Below are 17,163 nucleotides of genomic sequence, written 5' to 3'. Positions count from 1 at the left end.
CTTAAATTCTGGAATTTGGAGTTAATGCAAAACACAAGTTTATATTAATGTGCTCATTTTGTTTAAACAATATTTTACTTTTTTAAAATTTTTTTTTACATTTACATAGAAGGAATCTCCAGTGTTAGCATTTTGTCAAGCAGACGTAAAGTTGTAGCTTTAGGGAGGTCTAAAGCTGTCTAAAAACTGTCACATGTTGAAAACAAGAACAAATACAGGAAATTCAGAGAAATCAAGCTGAGTCAAAGTAAAAAACGAAAAAAAAAAAAAAACAGAAGATTTATGAGGCGGTATAAAAAAATTTCAATGGTGCTAACTGGTGCTCTTCTGACCAAAGAGTTGGACCAAAGAGCAAACATGAGACGTTTGATGTGACATACCACGATGCTGCGATGAGTCCTTCGAAGGGTTTCAAGTGGCATGTGCGCTTCAAGAGCGGAAGTACATCCCTGGAAGACCACGAGAAAACAGGAAGAGCTCAACCCCGGAAAATATTGAAACCGTTCAGCAAACGTTCGCGATGATCGTTGGAGAACGATCCACATGACCTCACGTCACGCCCAACCTACTTGCCAGATTTGGCTCCTGTTTTGGTCGCTGTTTTGACATAGTTGCGGAGATCCGGCACAAATCGCAGAAGGTACTCGACACGCTTTGAAAAGGAGTCTTCCAGGACATGTTCCAGGAGAATGCTGGGGGTGCTGTATTGCTGTGCAAGTGGACTATTTTAAAGGTGATAGTGTGTAAACGTAGATAAATAAAGTACTTTCTAGTAAACAGAGCCAGTCTCGATTTTAATACTAACTCGTCCAAGCAGGAAACACTAGGCTTAGCATGAATCGAGAACCCAAACAGGACAAGATCAAAAAGTACACCATGCACACAAAGTGGTGGTATAATCAAACAGCAAAAAAGGCAAGAACTTTTGCGTACACTTTGCAAATTTGCAAACAAACCAGAGTGTCTATTTTATAGCACGTGCCATATCATCATGAATTAGAGCTCATAAAGCTAAAACTCAATCCCAGCAAAACTGAACTGTTGGCCATCTTAGGTGATTTATCTCCAGGTAGGTCTACATCGAGGCTCTTTTCTGTTCTGGCAGTGAGCTTTTGGAATAAAGTTCCTCTACATGGCCGAACAGCTGAATCACTGCAAAATGGCACGTGAAGACCTACCGCTTCCATAAACACATAAACTAGCACCGATCAGGCATAACATTATGACATTATAAAATTTTGAATGGTGAAGTGGCACCTGTTAGTGGGAGGGATACATTGGGCAGCAAGAGAACAGGAAAAATGGGTGAGAGTAAGGATTTGAGCGAGTTTGACAAATTGAGACATCTAGACGACTGGGTCAGAGCATCTCCAAAACTATAGCTCTTGTGGGATTTTCCCAGTCTGCAGTGGTCAGTATCTATCAAAAGCAGTCTAAGGGAGGAACAGTGGTAAACTGGGGACAGGGTCATTGGTGTCCAAGGCTCGTTGATTAATGTGTGGAGCAAAGGCTGGTCCGTGTGGTCTGATCGAACAGACGAGCTCCTGTAGCTAAAACTGCTGAACAAGTAAATGTTAGATGGGTCAGAACTGTTTTGGCAGCAAAAGGGGGACCGGTGGTCATGAAGTTATGTCTGATCAGTGTATTTGTCCTGTTTATTTTGTCTTTACAGTAAAAAAAAGTGCTGTAATTCCTCCCCACAGAGTGTTAGGCTGATTCTATCCTAACCCTAACCCTGTTTGCTGTATTGTGGGGGAAATGTGCGAGAAGTGGTATCTGTTGCGGCCATGTTTGAAGGCTGTGGTGTTTTCTGCTGTGACTATGCTGTAACGGGACACTAAAAGACGTATGTAAGACTTCCTCTCTAACAAGGCAAGCTGCTGTCTTAGTAACTTCACAAGAGAGAAAAACGTGAGACCGGCGAGGAAACAAATGCAATTATGAAACTCACCACATTTACATATTAACAGAAAAATAATCAAGGTGCACAAAAACATCCTGTTTATTACTTAGGTGTTAATTTTTTGGGTCAAAACGCTTAAAAAATATGTCGGCAACATTTAAAAAGAAACGGTCAGAAATTGCTGTTTTTGGTTGTCTTTAGATTTCTGTCATTTATATATAGTAATCACAGTACAATCTTTGAGATCTTTTCATCTTACAAATCCTTCATAAAAATATGAGTTGTCACATTTTATTTGGTGTATCAATGGTTAGTGTTTATCCCAGCGCAGGTTCTCAATGACGCCTTCAAATGCTGGTACGAAAGGGAATATCTACATCAGCCATTTGTCTGGTGTAGTCTTCATCAAACATCTGGGACTGAGCTGGTGTAAAGTAGTTGGTCCAATCTCCAACCTCTCCTGTAGAGAAGAAACACACTGATCATACATTGGTCATTGATTATACATCTTGGTAAGGAAATGTTATTAACGTCGTGCTTACAGACCTTTCCTCATAAAAGCAGAGATGGACTGGTCGAACACTATCTTTGGGATGAACGTGTAGTTGGCCATTGGGTTGTCTTTCATGACATTGAAGGATGTCAACTCCACGATCTTGTCGATGATGTCGTCGGGGAGCGACAGGTCCAGGTACTGCATGATTCTCACTATTTCTCGACGAGGGTCCTGGATTCGAAATGGAAACCGAAACACATCGTATACAAGGACTTCCCGAACTGGGGGTTATGATTCCAACTGGGGGTTCACCAGTGGTGGACAGTAATAAAGTATTTTCATTTGAGGAGACTTTTACTTTAACTTCAATACATTTCATAAATCTCTTACATTTTACTCAACTACATTTTGGGAAATCATTCCTTTTATTTATGAGGATAAAAACTTGGTCAAACACGCATCAAGCCACCAATCGGGGTCAAGCGCTCGCTCAGTTTTGAACTTGTTTTGATTGGCGCTTGGTGGTTTCTACTTATCACTAACATACAGTTCAGCGTTAGTTCGACAGCAAGCAGAACATTCTGAGACGAATAAACGACACCGGTGGCCGTATTTTATTTGAAGTAGTTGAAATGAAGGTTTTGGGCTCATGATAAATGTAATAAATCGGTGTGTTAAGAGTCTTAGAGTCTTTATTTAATCAAGAATCTTGTGACAAAAATGATAATAGGAACATTATAGCCGTAATAAATCATAGTACATTTACTCAAGTGAAAGTCCAATAGGAGCAATTTTACTTTTACTGCATTAATACTACATGGTTTGTGTGTCTTCGTCCACCACTGCAAGTCACCTTCATCTCAACATACCTGGTCACGTGTTTGCTTGCACATCTGATTCGTATGCAAATGAATCAACCCACGTTTAATGTTTTGTCATTTAATGCCTTTCTCTGTGCATTTAAAATTGTAAAAATTTTGCCATTTGAAACGAAAGACTTTTGTCCACACTTTCGTTTTCAAACGTTTCCCAAAAGTTGCTCATTCACACCGCACGTGAGAAAAACATAAGGCGCTTCGACCGGCGCCATTTATTTACTTTCCATCTCTTTAAATGGCGTGAAAATGAGAGCGTTTTCTTCATTTTTGTTGATTAAAAACGTCTCAGTGTGGACGGAAGGCCAAAAAAACGAAAAGAAAACCGAAAATGTATTAATGTGGAAATCGACTGAGCTGAATTTCGAACGGCCTCAGCGAATGGTCTGAATGCTTATGTCTATGTGATATATATTCTTTTTTTCTTTTTTCTTTTGAATACATTCTTCAAATATGGTCAAGGAAAGCCCACTATGATTGCCATATATCTAAATTTCTAAAAAATAAAAAATAAATAAATATTTATATTAAATAACCGTTTTGTGAAATTATGGTTACTTTTTTGTCAATAAATATAGTACGAAGGCTTCAGCTTGTAGGCTACTATGTTATTTTATAAACTACATGATATAAATGGCTGAGAAACATTTAAAAACATCTCATACCTCTTTCATGTCCTCATAAAAGAGGTAAAGGATATTTCTCTTCTCTCTTTCTCTCCAGTAACCTTTCACATGGTCATACCACGATCCCCAGGCCACTGTGGACATAATAGTGAAGAGCGGCAGTTTTCAGGTACTGCAAAAGCAATGTATGAAAGCAGATCTTTAAACGTTTTTTTTTTGGTTATCTTACATTTTCCCTTAATGAACTTCTGAATATATTCTTCCCATGGACCCGGTTCTGGCTGAGTCTGGTTCATTCGATCAAAGTGGTAATAGCTGACCAGGTTGTCTTTAGCATTTCGAGCCACATAAATAACCTGGAAAAACAATAGGTGTACATAGAAAGGTGAATATTCTGGCTGATAATTGCTATTATATAATAGCAATTATTATTATTAAAAAACATTTTTGAATTTGTTGGTTATTTACAGTGGACTGGTACAAAGCACTGACATTCCATTATATCACAAAATTCCATACAATTTTCTGCTCTTGGTGTAAAATGAAATGAAGTTTTTAATACTCACCTTGCATTTCTTTTCCCAGAATCCTTCAGGCACCAGCTGTATGGGTAAATGTGTCTTGATGAATCTGGGCGGTTTCATTTTTTTTATTAGTTCCAGCCCTGAAGAACAGGTGGACAAAAAAATCTACTTTTAGCCATACAGTGTATAGTTACATGGGGTTTCTTTCTTTAATGGGGGGCAGGAAATGACGTGGGCTGTGAATACAAGTGTTATTGTAGAGATTTTATTATAATTTTTAAATGTATTTATTATGCCTCCTAATGCCAGATGCTTTCAAAAGTCTATTAAAAGAGCATTATCACTGTCATAATGTCATTTTTCATATTCACTGCTATTAAAATGAAAACATTTACTTACTTATGCATATGCATGTGGTTGGTGGGTGAATCCAACAAATAATTAGGCTCCGTTAATAACTACAGGTTACATACTTGCCGATAACCGATGAATCAACCATACATTTTTAAATGAATACGCTTATACTCCATGTAAAATTGTACTACACTTTATAAAAAAAACCCTAAATTATAATAATGTGCTAAATGAAATAAATATGAATATATATTTATTAATGAATATAATTATATAAATCATAAATAATATTATATAACGCTTTCCATGCAGCGCACAGTCTCGTGTAAAATGAATGAAACAAACAACGATCAAACAAGTCGCTCAACAAACAAGACAAAGTAGTAAAGCAATCTTTCAAAAACGGATCTTCATTTAACAAATAAAATGACACGTCATGTCACAAAGAACCGTTAGTATTCAATGGACAAATAAATCGAAGTAAATCATTCAGAACTGGCTGGGTTTTGATGCATCTCTCAGTCTCACTATTAATTTTTAATAAAAAAAAAGCTGATTCTCAAAGGTTTTGGACTTTGGCTCTTTTTGGACTGAAAATGTGGCCAGTGGTGCTAAAAAGGAGCGTTAAACTTTAATGACATCTTCAACAGAGGTGCAACAAACGGTCATTGTCAGTTAAAATACGGCGGAGTAAAAAGTGCATTTATCAAATCATAAATGTAGTTGAGTAGAGAGTCAAAATTGCTTATATCTTTAATCCAAAGTAAAACTAGAAAGTTTTGGAAACAAACCAAAAATGACTTAAGTACAGAGATGAATTACATTTTGCCCAAAAACTTGAGTACATTTCAGAAGAAACACATATCCAATAAGTAATACCGGTTTTAGTAAGTAAAGCAAGCGAATGAGTTAGAGTTTGTGTTTTTACCTGATGGAATTGGAGGAGGGGAAAAGATCTCCAGAAATGGGATTCGTTCGGAGGTTGGAGCTCTCCTGCAAATTTCGGCATCTCCATTATTCAGCAGCAGATCTACTATTTCCTGGGTCCATGTGGTACCTATTTCAAGAATAGACACATATTTGAGAAAGGTATGTGTGTAAAGGTGGATGGTAGGGAGGACTTAGGAATGATGCACACTTGGGGGCTCACTTGATATTTTTAAATAGTATGCACTGTTTAGTATACTTTTAAGAACTCGAAGAAAAAAAAGGTCCACAGTTAATATTTCTGGCCTTTTGCCTCATTCAAGTTTGCCAACAAGTTCCAAGCTCCTGCTCCAGGATGTGTGTTTGTATGCCTTAGATACAACGTCTAAAACTAGTTCTTCCCCTTGAAATATCTTCTTCTTCTTCTTTCGGCTGCTCACATTAGGGGTCACCACAGCGGATCATCCGTCTCCATACCCCCCTGTCCTCTACATCTGCCTCTTTCACACCAACTACCTGCATGTCTTCCCTCACCACATCCATGAACCTCCTCCTTGGCCTTCCTCTTTTCCTCCTACCTGGTGGCTCCATACTCAGCATTCTTCTACCAATATAATTCATGTCCATCCTCTGCACATGTCCAAACCATCTCAATCTCACCTCTCTCACCTTGTCACCAAAACGTCCTACATGCGCTGTCCCTCTAATAAACTCATTTCTAAACCTGTCCCTCGTCGTCACTCCCAACGAAAACCTCTCATCTACAGCTCTGCTACCTCCAGCTCCACCTCCTGTCTTCTACTCAATGCCACTGTCTCTAATCCATACAACATCTCAGGTCTCACCACAGTCCTATAAACTTTCCCTTTCACTCTCACAGATACTCTTCTATCACAAATCACTCCTGCTATCGCTCTTCTCCACCCACTCCCCCCTGCCTGCACTCTCTTCTTTTCTTCTCTAACACACTCCTCATTACTTTGCACTTCCCCTTGAAATATAATGTGTTTATATCAAAGAAGAGTTTCTACTAGATTGTTACGTATAAACTGCTGCTACTCTCTATTTAAAAGTCAGGGCCAGCAAAGCTTCCTCTGCTAGCCTAAACATTATTAGAAGCACTGACCTACATATGCAATGTAAATTCTAATATACCATTAAATTGTATTAATTTATTCCCAACAGTTTATTCTCTTCATTTCATATCGTTTCTCTCGGCTGCACTACTTCCAGTACGTGTATGTGGATGTTAGATTTTTTTTTTTTGTCCAATCAGATTTTAGCCCCTATGTGCTGCCATGGCAATCTAATCTGCCCAGGGCCTTCAAAATCAGTAGTGCTGGCCGATGTTCATTAGACTATATGAGCAATGGGTCTGTTTCTTTAACCAATCAGATTTCAAATTTGCCTCACAGGACCAGCTAGCTGGCCAAGAATAGCGTCAGCATCACTACATAGTAGTGTAGAGGTTTGGAGCTTGCTTTAGTAAAATGGTATTCACCCTCCATATGTGAAATGCCTCTCTCTCTGTAATGCCATGTGTTGTTATATTGTGTTTTTGTATGGTATTGATGGTTTCTATATGTTGTGTATGCTGGCAGATGGATGATACACAGCAGCCAATTGAGTCATGTTAACTTGTTTTTTCTCTGAAATATTAACTTCAATACATCACTATATGAGTCACCACTAGAGGGCAGGCCTATCACAGAATGCTGATACCTGTAATAGTCACATCTTATTTATCATTGTGCGTTTTAGGATGGTTCATGTGTCTTAACAGCATCATTGACCTTGTCATTAAAATTAGGGACATTGTCAGGTGAATCAGGAACAGATAACAGCGACGATCCACCAGCTGATCTGCATGCCGTCTCCATGTGTTGTCTCCAACCTTTACTGTGTACATCAAGGGTCCAGTTCTGGTGGTGATGGTACCTGGCTGCCATCATGCTAAGTCTTCTTGTCCTACTTGGAAGTTTTTTTGTTTGTCTATTGTTCATGTGCACAAATTGTTTGTTTTCCACATCTCGTCAAACATGTTTGATGAGATCCAAGCAAAATCTTGAATTCCTGAAGATTAATTTAAGATCTCGCTTGGATCTTATCAAACCTGATGGTATGGTGTGGAAGTAATGTGCTTGACTCTATTCAGCTTCATGAATTTCTAAAACTCGTCTCAGACAAACTGCCGTCCATTATTCGTGCATATCTGTTCTGGCAGCCCGTTTCTGAAGATTATTGTTCTTAGCACAGAAACAGTCTTTTCGGATGTGGTTGTCTTCATTTGAACAACTTCAGGGCACTTGGAATGCGCATCCACGGCGATCAAGAACATGGAGTCCTTGAATGGTCCAGCAAAGTCGACATGCACTCTTTGCCATGGTGTTGACAGCCATTCCCAGGATGCAGGGGAGCTAATGGTGGAGAGTTCTGGGTCCTTTGACATCCTGGACAAGCCTTTGCCAGATCCTCGGGCAAGGTTTTTCATTTTTACAGTGGCCAAATGTTCTTCATGCAGTGTGTCCAACATCTTACTGCGCAAAATGTCAATTTTTTCCAAATTATCCAGCTCTGCCTCCACCTTGGGATGAATTGCGTACGGGACTGGGCGAGCTTTAACAGATTTGGGAGAAGTGTCTCTTCGAAATCCAAATTCGCTTTTATTCCCTTAAGTGTTCCTATTCCTTTCTGAAACACAGGTTTTCACATTTTTTGTCATTTGCACTAGGGTCTTTTGTGTCTCTTTGTTTGTGACCTGTTGGGACACATCCAGGTTTATTAATTGTGTGCCAGTCCAGAGGTATTTTCCTCAGCCACTCACGTCCGAACAATGCAAGCCCTCTGTTTTTCAACACATACAAGTTCAATTGCTGCTGATTTGACCTCCTTGAGTGTTTAAAGGTTTTGGCATGGAGAAGGTGCTGTTGGATCTGTGATGATCGCAAATGTAGAGCTATTTTATGAGTGAAATTTTAGAAAAAACATCACTCATAATCTTACATTTCAGTGCTCATGTTAGTTCTCACTCTCCAGTGTTCTGTATTGTTTAAAGACTATAATCACACTCTTGATGTCACCCAAATGCGAATGAGTTTCCCTTTTGAGTCTGGTTTCCTTGCTTTCTCCTTTTGCTTGGTTACGCTTATGGAATCTTTCCGCAATTTATAGGGGTTTGGGGTTCAAATTTTCATTTAGAATGTCCACTATTTGTTAAAACGTTTTATCAACTGGCTTTTCAGGGGTTAACAAACTACAAAGCAGTCCATACATCTTTGCTCCCATCATGCTCAGCAAAACAGCCACTTTCTTTCCATCTGCAACGCCATTAGCCCCACAGTATATTTCCACTCTTTCCACATAAGTCCCCCAATGCTCAGCATTACTAACGAATGTGGTGATTGTTCCAATCATTGACATTTTTGCTCGTTTGCAGTTTAGCTTTACACTTTAATTAGCTTCTCTCTCTTTCATGTGACTCACACTGTCTTTTCACGATCCTTCTCTTCCTGTTTTATGTCCATTAAAGTCTTGTTGACGCGTCTGTAGTTGTTGATCCAGACCTCGTCGCCAATTTTGTTGTGTATACTGGCAGATGTTTGATACACAGAAGACAATTGAGTCGTGTTAACTCACATTGTTTTTACTCTGAACTATTACCATTAATCACCTTCAAGGCTTATCACAGAATGCTGATACCCAATAGTACATACATTATATACACTATAATTGTGACATGGTGGTATTAAGTGGTGGATTAAGTGTTACCCAAAAGACTGGCTTGCTCAAGTGACCTCAGGAAAAAGGTTTGTGTACATATGTGTGTAATCAATCAATCAATGAATCCATTAATCGATTAGAAAAAAAAAAACCCGGTTCTATTGTTTTTGAGCAAAAATATTTAATTACTAAGAACTGAATATTAGATGCATTATAATGAACCACATTTGTTTGTTCAAAACAAGAGGTAAAAAAATCTAAAAGCTACAGAAATAGGAAAGAGGTTCAAACTGAGCTGAGGCTAAGAATCATCACTGGTGTTACAGATGAAAAATACAGATGAAAAAAAATTGCAATGAAATATAACAGATTCTATAAAACCGCTGTGTTGACTGGAAGTCAGGAATCAGTTTTTCACTGCTTGTGATTGTTCTGAAGTATGCAGATAAGTCAGGATCATTGGCAAGAGCAAAGGTCAATATCAGTGAACTAGAAAACCAAACAAGACGTATCGCCAACGTGAACCCAGTAGATTTTTATTTGCATTGTGTACTTTCTGCATTTTAAAATATATATGGACAAAAGTATTGAGACACCTGACTTTTCCAGCCATATGTGGTTCTTCCCCACAACGTTACCACAAAGATGTAGGCACACAATTGTATTGAATCCCTCATGGTAGCATTATATAAGATATGAGATATGAGATTTCAACCATGACAATGCCCCTGTGCACAAAGCCAGCTCCATGAAGATATAATTTTTATGGGTTGGAGTGGAAGATCTCCTGTTATAGAGCTCCAACTCTATCAAACACCTTTAAGATGAATGTAAATGGTGACAGCATTCCAGGAACCGCCTCCTCCTCCCACCTCACCTACATCAGTGCCTGACTTTACCATCACCCTTGTGGCTGAGTAAGCACAAATCTCCACAATCACACTCCAACATCAAATGGAACATCTTCCTAAAAGAGTAGAGGTTCGAGTTCATAGAGTTTATTTTTGTCATAAAACCTCAATATTAGACGTTTTATAAGATTTTTTTAAATTCCTGTGTCGATTACTACTAAAATGAATTAACAGTGAAAGCTATATATCACATTCCCGATTTGTAATATATAGTTTGTCAGACAGTCAGGAATTTATTCCTGAGTCTGTTGACTTCCGAGTTAAACATTAATACAAATTATATTCAAAGCAAACAAAGCTTGGTGGCAAATGTCTGTTTCCAAAAAAAGTGTCTTAACCACTGAATATTTGAGATTTAAAGACTAAAAATGAAACAATACAGATGTTATTGTTTGAATGCAATCATCCAGGAATGCTTTTACACTTCAGTTCCATTTGTGGCCTCTGAAAAAAGGGTTACAGATTGATCGCTAATATTTTGAGGAAATCTTGTAAATCAAGCGCCTAGTAAACGTCAGGTTTATATCGAATGCTTGGCTTTTAATACAGTATTGTTTCTATAGTAACAGTTTAGGGACTTTTGCTTAGGAATGAAAGTCATAAACAATTAAAAATAAAAATTACAGATGTATAACTGTTGATATTGTGAAGATTTCTGTATTCTAACATTTACTGAACCAATGATCGTATTACATTATATTATTTAGGAAAGTAGTCTCCAGTGTTTGTTTGTTTTTTTCCACAGTATAACTAAAGTCAGGGGCGGATCTACCGGGGTGGCATGGGGTGGTAACTGGCACCCTAAGAAAAAGCATTGCCACCCTATCTGCCACCCCAGCGCTGGTATCCTAATATATAAAATATAAATTGAATCAGTTTTCTCGACCGATTTACAGCAGCGGCATTGCAATGTAGTGATATAAAAAAAAAAAAATAAAAACATACCAGTAAATAACGACTCATAAAACGACTCTTATAAACTGCTTTGTTTTAGCGAATCAAACACATTCAATGCAACCAGCCTGATCACAACAAACAAACGACTCTTTTGACGAATCAAAGCATAATAAAATAAAATAAATATTTTATATTATTATACTTGATGACATCGTCATGTGCATTAATGACTAACAATGTAACTCGAAACAATTTTCAAAAGTACGTTGTGCCATAGCTTGCAAACTTTTTGACGTGACGTCACATGACAACATCACGTTTGAATGTGGTTTCTGTGTATTTCTTCCGTGTTTTCGAACCAATTTTAAGTAAAACGATACTTGATTCATTAAAGCTTTGTGTCTATATATAATGTCATGCTTAGTAAATTAAACTTGCCATATTGATTAAACTCAATAAAGGTTGGTGTAGACCTCAAGAAACTGAAGTTAAATATACCTTATCATCTTATTTAATGTGCCTTTTTCCAGTCCAGATATCAGGTTGAGGTAAAGTCAATTACACATTATTTTTGAACCCCCAAGAACCATGCTTCTTGGGGGGTTTGGAAACTTTTGTGGATTATTTCATATGTCTTCCAGACATATGAAATAATCCACAAATGCTTCCAAATGGTTCTCAATAGAGACTTTGTGAGGTTTTTACCTGCTTTAGGGTAAGTGGAGATGAGCAAATCGGACGGATCTGGACAGAAATCCCAGACCGAGCTCCAGTTCTCAGCAATCAAGTTCATGAGAGGAATGCCTCGCACCTCGACCAGAGGGAAACGCTGGAGCACGTTCGCTGCCTTCTTTATGGCTTCTCCATAACTCATGGGTTTTTCCTCCTTGTCCATTTCGAATCTCCCTAGTGGTTCTGTATGCAGACCCGAACCAAACACAGTCCTTAACCTTTCAAATCTTATATGTCCATTAAGGGAATGGAGTTCCAGATGCAGTGCTGATCTTCTCTCCTCTTCAAATATCTACAAGTGCTGATATCAGTGCATGCTCTCGTTCCCTCCCACTTCCCCCACCTTTTTCTGTCCCGTTATGGGGGTTTCTGAAGTGCAAAACTGTTACATAAACACTCAGGCAACAGCGGGAAAAAAATTCCAGGAGTGAAGTGCACACCATCTCAGTTTTTGCTTTGGGAACATCTGCTGTATTGGCATTAGTAGAAAAATGTAGAGACAGCCAAATTCATGCATGGGATAAATGGGTGAAGCTGTGGCCAATTTTTAAGAACAAATCTTTCCCTGTAGGTGTGTGTGGAAGTTCATGTAATGCAAACAAAAGCTCTCGAAATACATTCAGAGGACATGACAAAATAATTTGTAATATCTTAGTGACCAGTGTATTTGGTACTTTAGGACCATTAGATTACCGAACTGATTTTCACAGCAGTTTCCGAGTTTTGTTTCTACTGTTTAAAATCAGATATTTCCAGACCATCCCTGGTGCAAGTTCAGCTCTAGTTAAACTTTGAACTGCAATGAAATTCTGTTTCGTGTGCACCATTTCCAGACACTTGGCAGAGATTCAACAATTCCCCTGACAGGAACTGGGCTTGATTTCAGATGGGTGTATACCATTTTACACACCGCACACAATCCACATAATGTTGAAGATGGAATGCTCAGGCTTTACTTTATGCTGCTTTACAACTAAACAAATAGTAAGGGGTGAAATTCACGCCATACGAATCGAAGCCCCTTCGATAATCTTTGGATTTATTTAAAAATATTCTATAACAAGTCACAATTACGCGGCTTGTCAAATTCCCCTGTGACCCCATGCCCTTGTCTGATGAACCACTAGTGAAGAACCAATTCCTTGAATAATACAAATATCATGAAACAGAAAGAAAATGTAATAAAATGCAGTTCAATTAAATTGGTTTTGAGGAAAACATTCAACGTCTAAGTAGCGGTTAATAGGTTTAATATCAGGAATCCAGATGGCTTTTAAAAATCTCCTGTGACCTTGTGACTATAGGATTCCATAGGAACCCTGAAAAATGGGTGGGACTAAAATATGCATCTCCCAAAAAACTAGTGGGTGGAGTTAGAAATTCTCCCAACACTTAAAGGGTTGGGCTAAAATGTCTCCCTAAAGCTTAGTGGGTAGACTAACAAAATGTCTCCCAATACTTAAAGGGTGGGGTTAAAATTTATTTTAAAAGCTTTGTGGGTGGAGCTAAAAATGTCTCCCAATGTTTAAAATTTGAGTCTAAAATGTCTCCCAAAAGCTTAGTGGGTGGAGCCAATATTATGTCTTTTAAAAGCTTTTTAAAAAAAAATTTAGGGGGAGGGGCAAATATGCGGTCTTTCAAAACCTTTGTGGTGGGGCGTTTCCTAAAAGCTTACGGAATGGGGCTAAAATATTGGCTCCCAGAAACTTACAGAACTTTAGTATTGTCCCTAAAAGCTTAGGAGGCTTAGTGAGTGGAGGTGAAATGTGTTTCCCAAAACCTAGTGGGTGGAGCTTAAATGTTGTCTCCCGTAAGCTTAGTGAGTTGAACTAAAATATTGTCTGCCAATACTTAAAGCATGGGTTAAAATGTCTCCCAAAAGATTAGTGGGTGGAGCTAAAAATGTCTCACAATACTTTAAGGGTGCGACTGAAATGTTGTCTCTTGAAAGCATAGTGGGTGGAGGTCAAATAATTGTGCCTCAAAGCATAGATATTGTCTCCCAAAAGCTTAAAGGATATCTTTTGAAAGCTCATAGCTCCCGAAATCATTGGAGGGGTGAAGCTAAACTAAATACTCTTTGATTTTGGTGATAATTTATTGTACTCATTCCTCCAGGAAAAAGAACATCCCGTGGCCTGGGTGTCTGCCTTGTTTTGATAGTTGTCCTTAAAACCCATCATAGGTATGTGTTTTGATAATTATCCTTAAAACCCATCATAGGTATGTTTTTTTCATAATTGTCCTTAAAACCCATCATAGGTATGTGTTGTGATAATTGTCCTTAAAACCCATCACCACAACGGATCATTCATCTCAATACTTATTTATCTTGGTCATACTTACTTAAGACCAAAAAATAAAGATTTTAACACAGAAATGTTGGGCTGCTGAAAAATATGAACATGTACAGAACTCAATATTTGGTCGGGGCTCCCTTTGCATGAATTACAGTGAAACCCTGTTTCACGAGCAAATTTTGAAGGCACGAGCAAACTCACACTGCCGGTTCCCCGTTTTCGGCGGAGGGTCGCATCAGTCGCTTAGTTGATGACGTATCACTCAGTCGCACTCATTGTTCAGTGCAACAAAAACGTAACTGTGGCAGTGTGTGTGTGAGTGTGTGTGTGTGTGTGCGAAACGTGCTGCGTGGGACACTTAGCAGATCGACACAAAAAAACCCAAATAAAAGTGGCTCCCGTATTCATACGCTCTCCCATAGTAACTTTTTTTAGTTTTATATTTTTATTTCCCTGGAAATCTTGAAAAATGTCTCCCAAGAAAATCAGTGATGGTGCTGTGAAAACGAAAGTAAATAGAATTACCATGGAAACCGAGGAGGTTATGAGCATGGTGCGCGTCTCACACTCGCAATCAACCACTACCACATGAGTAAGTGTTAAATTATGTTTATATTACGGTAATTTGCGGTGTATTTGTTTTTAAAAATAGGCTACAAATACTTTTTAAGTGAAGAAATAAGCGATCGAATGAGGTCTCGGAACGGATTAAATCACTTTTACATTCATTCTTATGGGGAAAATCAGTTCGAACATACGAGCAAATGGACACACAAGCAATTTTCAAGAACGAATTATGCTCGTACAACGGGGTTCCACTGTACTGCAGTGGCAAGCAAGGCGATTGGTCTGTGATGCTGCTGACGTGTTAGGGAAGCCCAGGTTGCTCTGATAGTGGCCTTCAGTTCTTTTACATTGTTGGTCTGGTGTCTCATATCTTCCTCTTTACAATACCCCATATATTCTTCTTGGATAAAACACAGTGGACCAACACCAGCAGATCACACGACTCCCCAAACCACCACTAACTTTGAAACATTACACTGGACCGCAAGCAACTTGGATTCTGTGCCTCTCCTGTCTTCTTCCAGACTCTGGGACCCTGATTTCCAAATGAAATGAAAATACAACTTTGGCCCACTAAGCAACAGTCCTTTTTGTCCTTTGCCCAGGTAAGACACCTCTGACATTGACTCTGGTTAAGGAGCTGCTTGACACAAGGAATGCGTCAGTTGTAGCCCATGGATATAATGGAACTTTCCATTAATGTGCTTGGATACAGCACTCTATGAACAGCAGCTTCTTTAGCGATGACCTTTTGTCTTACCCTCCATGATCGTCTTCTGGACAACTGTCAAGTCAACAGTCTTCCCCCATGGTTGAGTAGACTGAACCAGACTGAGACACCATTTAAAGGCTCAGGAAACCTTTGCAGGTGTTTGGATTTAATGAGCTGATTAGAGTGAGACACCACGAGTCTCCAATATAGAACTTTTTCACAAAATTCTAGTTTTCTAAGATATTAACTTTTTTGGGTAAGCTGTAAGCCAAAATCATCATAATTTAAAGAAATAAACACTTGAAATATATAAGTCTGTGTGTGATGAATTACTCAAATAAATCAACTTTTTAATGATATTCTAATTGTGTGTTTACCTGCTTTTGGATAGGTGGAGATCAGCAAATCAGATGCATCCGGGCAGAAAGCGCAAATAGAGCTCCAGTTTTGAGCAATCAAGCTTCTGAGAGGAACACCCTGCACCTGAATCAGAGGAAAACGATAAATCGCACTGCTTGCCTTGCTTACAGCATCTTCATAACTCATGCGGTCTTCCTTCTTGTCCATTTTTGATGTGTGATTCTTCACATCGCTTCTATGTTTTTGTGAAGGTTCAAATGGTTTTCAGGCCAACCTGTCAGGCCTGTTTGCTTACTCTACTCTGACATAATCTGCCCTCTCTCACAGTGATCAGGTGGCACTGGTTGAAATTCAACAGCAAAGTGAAAATGCCAAACAAATGATCCAAACTAAGTTCAGAAGGTTGTCACGCCTTCAGACTAGGTTTTCTTCCAATATAATTAATATATACTAGAACAAATCAACATATTCCAATTGATGTAATATTTAATGCTATTACTTTTAGGTTTGCTTTGACTACTTAACCGAACATGTGGTGAATACATTAAATCCTGAGTCATTCTAGTATAGATGTACTTCTGTCCAGCATGTATAAAAGCAATTAACTGTCCACTTTTGTCTACATAGCTAAAAAAAGGAGAGCAGAGATCAATATCAGTAAAATATTTGGTGTCATGTTTTATCAGTGACGTGTGGATTAGAAATCTCTGCCTGCAAATGTTCAACTGAAGCATTAACAGCTCTTCTGCCGGGACACGTACGATTTTTATCGTCCTTTGCGATTGTTACAAACATGATCCCCATCTCACACTGTAGGAACTCAGTTGATGTAAAGTCAAACTGTAGATGAAACACAAGAAAAAGACCCGTGCAAAGTTTTTACTTTGTCAATTCTCTCGCTAAAAATAGCTAGCAGCAAACGAAACAACCTGTAGCATTGATATCGTTTATGACACGCCTTGATAACGGAAAACGTAGTACAAAGTCTTTTCACTACACGACCCCCCTGCGACACCTGCTCAGCAAGGGTCATTCCCATCTTAAAGAAACTTGCTCTTGACCCATCAGACATCAACAACTACAGACTGGTATCACTTCTTTTCTTTTTTTCTAAATCTCTGGGACGCACTGTTTTTAACCAACTGTCTGTCTATCTCTTACAGAACAACCTCCATGATTCAAACCAGTCTGGTTTCAAAGCAGCACATTCCACAGAGACGGCCATTTTGGCTGTTTCTGAGAAACTGCATGCTGCTCGA

The 17,163-nt window shown here is 38.6% G+C and overlaps 1 protein-coding gene across 2 annotated transcripts; it reads right to left on the bottom strand.

Annotated features, from left to right (window-relative positions):
• Positions 1–1,984: 1,984 nt before the first annotated feature.
• Positions 1,985–16,167, bottom strand: sult1st6 (sulfotransferase family 1, cytosolic sulfotransferase 6). Of its 2 annotated transcripts, none has more exons than XM_046853701.1 (7): positions 15,922–16,167; positions 5,707–5,835; positions 4,467–4,564; positions 4,130–4,256; positions 3,940–4,034; positions 2,450–2,630; positions 1,985–2,363 (listed from the first exon to the last, which is right to left on the bottom strand). In XM_046853701.1, exons 1-7 carry the CDS (start codon positions 16,109–16,111, stop codon positions 2,251–2,253), a joined length of 933 nt encoding a protein of 310 aa, XP_046709657.1. In that variant the 5' UTR covers positions 16,112–16,167; the 3' UTR covers positions 1,985–2,250. The 2 variants fall into 2 exon arrangements, with proteins under 2 accessions (XP_046709657.1, XP_046709656.1); XM_046853700.1 differs by lacking the exon at positions 15,922–16,167 and adding an exon at positions 11,939–12,271.
• Positions 16,168–17,163: the final 996 nt, after the last annotated feature.

This window comes from Silurus meridionalis, chromosome 7 (genome assembly GCF_014805685.1).
Source record: "Silurus meridionalis isolate SWU-2019-XX chromosome 7, ASM1480568v1, whole genome shotgun sequence".
Taxonomy (NCBI): Eukaryota; Metazoa; Chordata; class Actinopteri; order Siluriformes; family Siluridae; genus Silurus; species Silurus meridionalis.
The sequence above is the reverse complement of the archived record's forward strand: the minus strand, read 5'-3'. Positions and strand labels throughout refer to the sequence as shown.